The following is a 10882-nucleotide window of genomic DNA, read 5'->3' on the forward strand; positions in this document are numbered from 1 at the left end:
CATAGGCTAGGCCTACTTCTCTTTAAAAAATGTCCAAGTTTTACCATCGCTATATTTTACTCCCTTTGATGTATATTGGCTTAACCTCTCCGACATAAATGTTGGAACATTTGTCAGTGATTTGGTAAAAGAAATTTCACTTCTAAAAATACAGACACTGCAATTCTGATGTAGTTTACAACAGACATTCAGCGATTTACACTCGCTTCGGCCATCTTTACAGTGTATTAACTCCTGTCTCTTATACACATCTAGATGTGTATAAGAGACAGACACATGGGTGAGTGTCCTTATTAGTTTTTACCTGTGCTAAATATTGTGATGGCATCTTGATCTATTAATCCATCTTTTTCTGCTAACTCTATCAATCCTTGTAACAGGTTTTCACTAAATTCATCATAAGACATTTGTGGATTTTGTACGTATATATTAACACCAGCAATCACACTTCCATTACTTAACCTCCGTACCTGAGCAACCAAATCACCAAGATTCTGCAGTCCATCGCTTAACTGATACAAGAAAAAAAGTAATATTATAATAATCAATTTCATTAATGGTGTGTATCCTTCTAAATAAAACATCTATTGGTTATATCAATAGCGCTGAAATAATAACTAGACTTACTATGCCTGTTTGTAAAACAGAGAATAGTGCTTTTCCTCATAGCCATAAGAGGAAGTGATGTTGAAATTACAAAAAAAAACTCATTTAAGAAGTCAACGTAAAATAACACACGAAAACCAAAATTGAAACCATACTGAAAATTATTAGGTTAAAATACATGAAAATGTCGACGTCAGGGAAACTCGAACTATGACTGTTATTAATATTTAAATTAGGCCTATGTAGAATGATGTCATATTTTGATATTTTTCCTCCATGCTTGGACAATGTTTGAAAAAGTGACCAATGCCATCAGAAAAACAATGGAAAACGGGATGTAAGAGTAAAAATAAATTAAACAAAAAAAAAAACCAAAAAAAAAAAAAAAACCAGGGAAACTAAAACAGGGAAACTAACTCGACATTAGTAAGACTCAAACTGTACCTGCAATGGTAATAGTGAGGGTGATATTATATGGAGACTCATAATCACTGCGCGCTATATGAATCGATCCTAGCACCACACCACACATCAATAATCAACAACATTTAGGTCTATCGATTCAATGAACATGCAAGTAATTTGGATTCTATATATATTAATTAATGATTAAAAGCAAATAAAACACAACTCTGACCAATCAAAACAGGGCTAGGAATACGGGGACATCTCACAGATATGTTTACTTAGGTTTAAGCTGTAATTTTGTGGGATCTTAGAAACAATATCCATATATATTTTCATATTGCCAAACTCAAAAGTATTTCAACTTTTTTTGGCATTCTGAGTATTTTATACCAAATAAACAAACAAACAAACGAACAAATAAATAAATAAATTTAAGATGGATAGACACTCTGGAAAGGTACATTCAGCTATCAAATGCAAATTGATGGTGGAATGTTTCTTAATAACTTGAAATATAATTACCAAACTAGTAATTGTGGAGGATGCGTCTTGAAATTCCTTGGACGATAAATCTAACATGGCTGAAGTGAATTGCAAATGCAGGAACCTCAGTAATATTGGTACTGCTATTGCATCTACATATAAAAGATTATAGTATTTAGGATTAATAAAAATCATAATCAGTAATATCAGTTGAAACAATCCATATGTAAATAAGAATTAAAAATGCTAATGAAATACAGTATCATAATATTTAACTGATGATTTTGTAAAAACCAAAATGGACAATTTTTTTTAACAAGAAATAGAGTACTCTAAAGTACTCTATACCATAACAGTTTATGATATTGATTGATTTTTTATTAATCTAATGAATTTAGAATAATACAAACTATGTTTCGTGTATTGACCTTTACGTAATTAATAATTTTAACATTTTAAGCTTTATTGCAAGTCACCATATCCACCAGACGTCCTATTGTGATTTAACTGACGTTGATCATATTAGGCCTATGCTATAAATAAACTGAGTTTACCTTTAACAGTCAGAACCGCCATATTGGAATCTGCTGTTTCACCTTGATGTGGCGATACCCCCGATGCTTTACAATAGTAATAGCCCTGATCATCCAGACTTACTTTATCGATAGTTAGATATTCCAGATTCTGAGTAAGTGGGATTGCAACATAGTCTTTGTACCATTGCCAATCAACTGAGTTACTTATATTGCAAAAAAACCTGGCTGCACTTAGATAATCAACACTCACAAAGCTTGGTTGAACTGCTGCAGTTGGTAAACCTAAAACATGAATATTATAATGTACGTATTAAAACTGTTTTACAGACTGTGCTCATAAAAAAGAGTTTTTTAAAGAAAAATGTCTTCAATTTTTCTGATTAACTATTCAGTAGGTCTAAGCCTAGTATGCCAGAAATTGATGACAAACTTAAGAATGGGAGTGATTAAGATTTGTGTTATAATAGCATATGGTTATATACTTAGAATAATTATTTAGTATTTATATCATCATAATGTACATCCACATGTAATTTACTGAGAGAGATTTAATTGAGAGAGCAGCTTAGCTCAGTCGGCTAATCTGGTGGTAGCCACTGTGTGTGTGCTGAACCGTGGAGATCTCTAGGTCCCCGGTTCAATTCCCATCGCTGTCTCTCCTTGTATTTCAGCTGGAGGGCTGAAATACAAGTTATAATTAAACCATTGGTCCTGTGTGCATTGATGGCCCATGTGCACAATAAAGGACACAGTACACTCTTTGGAAAAGAGTAGGGGATTGTCTCCTGGTCTACTGCCCAATCACCACCAGTAGGACTCCACTGGAAATAAGTCTTCTTCTAAACTTTCGTGGGCTATCCTTGGTGTTTACACCGAATAAATCCAATCCAATCCAATTTACCTGGTATAATTTCACAGTTTTCACCAGTATGTAATGTTGGACAACGACATTCAAAGTCAGGGTCTGATAAAATGCACGTCCCTCCATTCAAGCAAGGTGTTGTTGTACACGGATCTATCACAAGTAGAAATGATATCTTTGAAAAGTCCGGCATTTGATTTGATTGACTTTAATTATACTAGGTATTGTATACTACATCCACATATACAACAACGCCCTACAAATTATGTAAATCAATTATTTTACATTATATGCGTCGTTTACATTATTCCTCCCACTAGAGTTTAGTTTCTAGTAAATTAATTATCAATAATAGTCATTAATATCTTTTAACATTTAAACATTTGTAATCTAAAACTGACTCTTCTAAATATGCAATACCAACTAGATTGTGAGATTGTGGAATTCACTCCATCCAGATATTATGAATTATTTTATTATATCTATTAAAATTTTGATTTGAACAAATCTAAGTTTTTAAAAAAAAATTTAATGATCTCATCTCACGCTATTTCAATTGCTATGAAAACAGTAGTTAGGTAGAGATGCCATGTATTCCTGGTAAGGCCTAACTATTTATGTATCCTCAAGAAAAACCAAAATCTAAGTCCAATTTTTTAACTGTTTATTATGTTACCTCCTACTGTGATTTCAAATTGACAGGTAGCATTGTTCCCTGATTGGTCGAATGCTGTATATGCTACAATATATTGCCCAACTGTAAACACATCTCCTGAATTTTCTGATGAACTTAGTGTCACTGACTGTCCGGAGTTGTCGTCATATTTAGGCTGTGACCATGTGACATTAATTCCTGATGACGAAGTAGACATCACCACAATATCTTCAGGACACATTAAAAACGGTGCTTCTTTATCTATAAAAAAACAATAATTAAATAGGCCTATGGTTACATGTAGCCATGCATTATATATATTACAAGATATTTAATTTTATAACAGCAATTGTAAAATGATTTATAATAAAAAGTAACTAAAATAATTGTACTACCATACAAATAATTGTGCCACCACCATTGTGTACAGTCTATTAGTCAAAGTAACTCATTTAATTTGCAATTGACGTGCAACAAAATATATGAATGAATACTAAACATTTGGAATTCATTTTCCATATATAACATGATTAATCTTTGACTTCCCTAGAAGGCCTACATGTCATCACAAATTATTGCTCTAATATTAATGTTAAACTTACTTTTAAATGATATAAATTATCTGGGTTTTTTTTTTTATGTAACGTCCCAACTAATCTCCGAGCCTGTGTTGCCTACAAATTTACTTGCACAGGGTGTAACTCCATATATATTGGTGAGACCAGTAGACACATAAAAGGTGCACTTAGTTCGGGACAAGTTCTCACACATTTTTCAACATCTTCAAAACTCAGTTAAATGCAAAAACCATCTAATTCTATACTATTCTTGAGTCCACGCACACAATAATTATCAACTTAAAATAAAAGATGCTCTTTAAATTGCTTTGGTAATATCCGTCACTGAACAAACGACTCATTTAAATTATCACTCTTTTATTTTAATTCTTATATACATGACTTACCACAGTATTCATGACCTTTATGTACATGACTTACATTAGTAGGTAGTATATAAACCAGCAATAGCATAAGTATTATTGCCAGATGATGACGTGTGACACGTCAAAACATGTTGTTAATTAGTTTTGTAAACTGCATTGTATTCGTATGTTCTAAGGAGTTTTGTCATAATTTTTACATTTTAGAAAGCAGCTAAAATGCGCTATTTAAAAGTGGTAACACTTTGTATTATGCATTCCTATAATACTATACATTACCTTCAATAGTGACATTAAATGCACACACTGCTGTATTGTTATAGTCATCACGTGCAGTATATACCACTTTTGTTATTCCCAAATTAAATACAGATCCTGGGTTGTGTGAGGCAACAACACTTGGTTCTCCTGAGTTGTCAGAAATATCTGAGGGTGACCAAAAAACTTGGGCGCTAGAAGACCTTGACTCCGTTTCAGAATTGATATTTTCTGGGCAGTTTGTGAATATAGGATCTTCATCATCTAAAAAAACGAAAGATTGTCATCTTAATTACCAAGAAATATAAACTACACATATACACTATGGTTATTAGACAACCATTTAAAGTATAAATGTGAGAGAGTTATATTGCAATAATTGAAAGATTTTAAGATGTCTAAGAAGGTATTCTAGAGATTGTGATATCAATGTAGAACCATCGTTGAGATGGAGTGGAAGATTGAATAAAAATATGTATGTGTAGTTTACCTTTGATATCCACACTGAATGAACAATCGTCTGTGTTACCAAATGCATCTGTTACAACATAGTATAATGTCGTCACACCAATTGGAAATGCTTCTTCCTCTGCGTTAAACCCGGTTCCAGAGCCTGACACCACCACTTCATATATAGAATCTGTGTTGTCTGAGGCATTGACTGACCAACTGACCACTGCTTCACCCGACCCCTTATCAGTAGGCTCAACAATGTTGTTGGGACATGAAATACTTGGTTTCTCCTTGTCTATATAAAGTCATATAATGAATGTGCAACCAACAAAAAGGCATTTAAATGTCAAGGCTTTATCAGGTTACATTCAACCTGGTGTATAGCTTTGATAATGGAAAAGTTAAGCCATAATGAAATCTAAAATGCAAACAATGTCACATGCAGTCCTGTTCTTTTAACTTCTAGTGCAAGTTCTTCATGTTCTTACAAATGAATCCAATCGAAATAAAACACAATGCTATACAAACCTCCAAAGGTCACCTACATAACTGTCTTAACGATGTAACAATGTAAATGATGTATACAAATTACTTCAACCTGTTGTTACATTTTACAACTTATTACATATCATATCATATAAAGCTGATATTTTACAAGACAAACACTTATTTATTACATATTATTACATAACACTTTAAGAAGTTGTACAAAAACACAAACCTGTTCATAAAAGTATATCATTTGGAATAGATTATATACAAAGTAGTAACATTATATAGATAAAGCTCAATTATCTAAATAACGGTTAAGTGATTAAAACAAACGTAATATTTTCCCTCGTTTCGAATACGACAGCTTTGGAATAAAGACCTTTACCTAGAATAACAACAAGAGTTTTGTTGAAACTTAGAAGGAAAAAACACCAGCATTCTAGATTACACCATTATGCAGCAGCCTACAAGAAGCTAAAACAGTCAACATTTTAGAACTTTACATCCTAGCACTAAAGAAATAAAGAACAATACTTTACTAATAATTTGTGACAGTACTTATATAAAAAGAAATCATTGACTATAGACCTACTGTAACAGCATTAACGTATAAACCAAATATATACTGCTCTATTGTAGTAGACGATTGAAATTATGACTACAGAGTAAATGATGGCTTCTCCAGTTTTTTTCACTCGCCTTTGGAAAATTTACCATTTACTTTTAATCATAATTGTAATCACAAACTTCAAAAGGCAGTCATATTTGATAATATAAATAACACTTACAGCGGCATATATTTACAGAAGAGATTTGGTAGACACACAAGAAACATAACTAAAATTGACACATTTATTGTAACATATATGGATATGTGAAGTGACAGCTAAGACCAAATAAATTAACTGAATATTAATAATAATTAAGAAATGAGATGAGTAAAGTAGGTCTAGTTCCCGAAATTGGATGACAGTTGCTTTCCAAAAAAAGGGAAAGAATGGTAGGAGAAATATAGAATTGCATACAACATGTAAAAAGTTGATGTAGAGAACAGAAGTAAAAAGTACATTTAAATAACAGAAGCAACTTTGATTTCGACAGCTTTTTTACCAAAAGACGGAGCCACAATGTATTTGAACATTTTCAACAAAATTTGTGTCAACACCATATGCATGATATAAAACAAAATCTTCACAACTTGGCTTACCATATACAGTGATATAGAACATACATTCTGCAGTATTTTCATGCACATCCTCAGCTGAGCATGATACATTCTGTCGCTCAATTGGCCAGATGACGTCCAACCTGTCACCAGATGCTCTGCTACAAGTCCATGTCACGTTTCCTGAATTGTCACTTACTGATACATTCCAATATACAGTCGAATATGGCTGACCAGGATCAGTTAATGCTACATCAATATCACCAGGACATTGCAACATGGGGTCTCCAGTATCTACAAACAGTATTCAAATAATATGTCATGAAATCAACATGTATTTGCAATACAAATACATTTATTCATTATAAATAAAACACAGTTACATTATTACCTTAATAAAAGTTAATAAAATTGTCACTTAAAGAATACACTTAATATAGTCCCCTTACCTCTGACAGTTATTGTGAAGGAACAATCGCCTCTGTTACCAAATGCATCTGTGACAATATAGTCTAATGTTGTTAAGCCAATAGGAAACGAGTCTCCAGATTCGTTGTACTCTGTACCAGAGCCTGACACTGTTACTTCATATATAGAATCTGTGTTGTCTGTGACGTTCACTGACCAGTTGACCACTGCTTCAGCTGATTCATCATCACTGCGAACATCGAAGTTGCTGGGACATGAAATACTTGGGTTTTCTTCATCTATGAATCAGCATAAGAGTAAGACGTATTATAATCGGTTAGAATAATTATTTGTTAAACACTAATCAAAACTGCTCAATAAAACCCGTAAATAGAAAAAAGGTAAATATATCAATTACTTTTTGACCAATATTATCAATAATAAATTAAAAACAATATCAAAAGCCACATGAGGAAAACCATATGGCCAGTACCGTACGCACAAAAAATGCATCATAAAATATACCCTACCAATTACTGTAATAGCATCGAAACATCTTGGCTTACCATTAACTATTATATAGAATAGACATTCTACAGTATTGTCGTACAAATCCACAGCTTTGCAGGTTACATTCTGTCGTTCAATTGGCCAGATAACGAAAAACCTGTCACCAGATTTCCTGCTACAATTCCATGTCACACTCCCTGAATTGTCGCTTGCTGTTACATTCCAATAAACAGTAGAATATGGCTGACTTGGGTCGGTTAACGCTACATCAATGTCGGCAGGACATTCTATTATGGGTTCACCAGTATCTATATACAGTGCATAAAAATGTTAAATAGCGTTTCACTATATGATGCTTGCCAACCCAAAACAAGCATCAGTGACCAAAAAAGGAAAATTGACTTTTTAATATATTCTTATTCTCCCTATTACAGTTTGCCATAATTCCAGACCACCTTTGGGACCTGAAAATTTGAGGTGGCCTCGAAAATTTGGTCTTTAATTAGAGGGTTAACCTTGTGGTAAAAGATTGAAGATTGTTATTTGGTTTTTTGAAAAAGTGGTCTCAAATTAGGGTCTCAGAATTATAGTCTTCTCAAATTGGAGGATGAACTGTATAAGCCTTAAAATGATGGGACATTTACTGACATCGATTTACTATTGTCAAAGTTATGATTAAAAGTATTATGGCTTCTCTGCACTAAAGTATACAATACTGCCATGTTCTTATGCTAATTACTAAGTTTAACAATTAGCGACAGTATGCTGGTTTTGGAATGGCAAACCTCATATAAAGGTATGAATATGTTTACGATCTTACATATATAACTAAACCAGAACTTCGAACAATTCAAACTTAATATTGAAAAGGTCTACTGGTAACAGATAATGATGATTTTTAAAGTCTTACCTATAACAGTCACCGTGAAAGAACATTCGTTTTTATTACCAAATGCATCCGTCACGACATAGTTCAATGTTGTCAGACCAATACTAAATGCTTGCCCAGATTCATTGTACTCTGTACCAGAGCCTGACAATACTAGTTTATACACAGAATCAATATTGTCTGTAACGTTGACTGACCAACTCAACACGGCTTCAGCTGACATATCAGTAGGCAAATTTATGCTGCTTGGACATGAAATACTTGGGTTTTCTCTATCTAAAAATAATATTGAACAAGACAAGATTACATTTTGATTTCTAAAAATATGCATATATACATATACAATTTAAGAATTACACAACACACATCTCAATGTTTAAAAAATAAATATACAGGTAGCATATTAGTCTACATCTTCTTCAGTGATTAAGCTGCCATTTTCATAGTTATGAAGATTCTGCGACTGCTTCATTTACATCGCAGCATTGTACCGTTATCTTACCATTTACATTACTTAGTCCTGATATCATCAGTACATTAGAGTCTGAGGTACATTGCTGGCATTAGAATTCAAGCAACCTCTATGGTAATCTGTATTACATCTGTAATGTTATCGTTGTCCCATTATTGAAAACGAAAAACTTCATGAAATGAATAAATGATTTAATTTAACCACAAACAATAACATACCATAAACCTTTACATAAAATACACATTCTGCAGTATTGCCATACAGATCTTCAGCTCTGCAGGTAACATTCTGTCGTTCAATTGGCCAGATGACGACAAACTTGTCACCAGATACTCTGCTACAATTCCATGTCACACTCCCAGAATTGTCACTCACTGATACATTCCAATAAACTGTCGAATATGACTGGCCTTGATCAGTTATTGCTACATCAATATCATCGGGACATTGTAACATAGGTTCTCCAGCATCTGCAAAAGAAATCAAATTTTAAAATATCATTAAATTAAACTGTTGATGGTTCTCAGTTTTTTTTTCTCCATATGCTTATAAATTCAATCCATTTTCAAACATATCAAACTGTAGATGTTGCATAGTCGTAACATATTTTATATTATCCTCTTACCGCTGACAGTTACTGTGAAGGAACAGTTGTCTTTGTTACCAAATGCATCTGTAACAACATAGTCTAATGTTGTCATGCCAACAGGAAACTCATGTCCAGTTTCATTATACTCTGTACCAGAGCCTGACACTATTACTTCATATATAGAATCTGTGTTGTCCGTTACATTGACTGACCAGCTCACCACTGCTTTAGCTGACCCATCATTAGTAGATACATCAACATTGCTTGGACATGAAATACGGGGATTTTCTTCATCTAAACGATCAGAAATATTTTTAGGACATTAAAGCATAATTGTCAGTCACGAATTACAATAACAACAACAACAATAATAAATACTAGATTTGAACTCGTCACTGAGGACGAGTTTGGTGATCCGCTGTACTTTGACCCTGACGAAGCACGCGCGGTGCTGATTGAAAATTATTATATGCTAAAACATGCTCTATTTAGTTTTTAAAAAGAGTAATTTTGAGCATTTTAATGACTTACAAATGTGTACACATACGTCTTAACGTCCATGCGCACGGTAATGATATTAATACAGTGTCACAAACCCAAAACATGTAACTGAAACGTAATTTCCAACTTCAGTACGTGCTGTTGGCGTGAAAATGAGCGTACGGCGCGTAAATTATGAAAAGTTTTGGAATACTGAAAATGACCTGAAACGTGCTTTAAATTATCTGAAAAGTGATATTAACAATTTTAAAATTTTAACGCACAAGTACGAATACCTTATACGACGTGCCCGAGGACGGTAATGGCACATGTATTTAAACCTTGTCAAGTATAATTTATAACCCCCTGTTGGTTGGTAATGCCACACGAATTTTCCCTTTACAGTATACGAACTATCGGTCTGATAGCGTCGAAATACAGTCTGCTGCCCTCTATTTTAAAATTGTTTACATCTTTTAAGAAAGAAAGATGACAAGGCTCCAAAAAAGCATTCTTTTTTACCATGATGACGTCATCAAAATGAAAAATAAAGGGACACTTCTGAAAGAGAATTGTCTCAGCTATAACATACTCACAGGTGGAAGACAATCGATCCAGAATAAGCAAGATACGTTCAAATAAGTTGAAAAATAATGACGTCATAAATAAAATTTCA

At 33.2% G+C, this 10882-nt stretch overlaps 1 protein-coding gene across 1 annotated transcript in view; it reads right to left on the reverse strand.

The window, feature by feature from the left end:
* Nucleotides 1–10882, reverse strand: part of LOC117102777 — a 53478-nt gene that overhangs the window by 7881 nt on the left and 34715 nt on the right. The window contains exons 33-45 of the mRNA XM_033243188.1: nucleotides 9763–10020; nucleotides 9356–9607; nucleotides 8687–8941; nucleotides 7833–8084; nucleotides 7308–7565; nucleotides 6901–7152; nucleotides 5239–5496; nucleotides 4770–5012; nucleotides 3572–3811; nucleotides 2935–3048; nucleotides 2052–2315; nucleotides 1537–1649; nucleotides 305–512 (exon numbers count right to left, since the gene is read on the reverse strand). Coding sequence (XP_033099079.1) covers nucleotides 305–512; nucleotides 1537–1649; nucleotides 2052–2315; nucleotides 2935–3048; nucleotides 3572–3811; nucleotides 4770–5012; nucleotides 5239–5496; nucleotides 6901–7152; nucleotides 7308–7565; nucleotides 7833–8084; nucleotides 8687–8941; nucleotides 9356–9607; nucleotides 9763–10020 — 2967 coding nt within the window. The remainder of the gene's footprint in view (nucleotides 1–304; nucleotides 513–1536; nucleotides 1650–2051; nucleotides 2316–2934; nucleotides 3049–3571; nucleotides 3812–4769; nucleotides 5013–5238; nucleotides 5497–6900; nucleotides 7153–7307; nucleotides 7566–7832; nucleotides 8085–8686; nucleotides 8942–9355; nucleotides 9608–9762; nucleotides 10021–10882) is intronic.

The sequence above is a fragment of the Anneissia japonica genome, unplaced genomic scaffold (genome assembly GCF_011630105.1).
Source record: "Anneissia japonica isolate Jap-2015-1 unplaced genomic scaffold, ASM1163010v1 scaffold1005_len2656397_cov198, whole genome shotgun sequence".
Classification (NCBI taxonomy): domain Eukaryota; kingdom Metazoa; phylum Echinodermata; class Crinoidea; order Comatulida; family Comatulidae; genus Anneissia; species Anneissia japonica.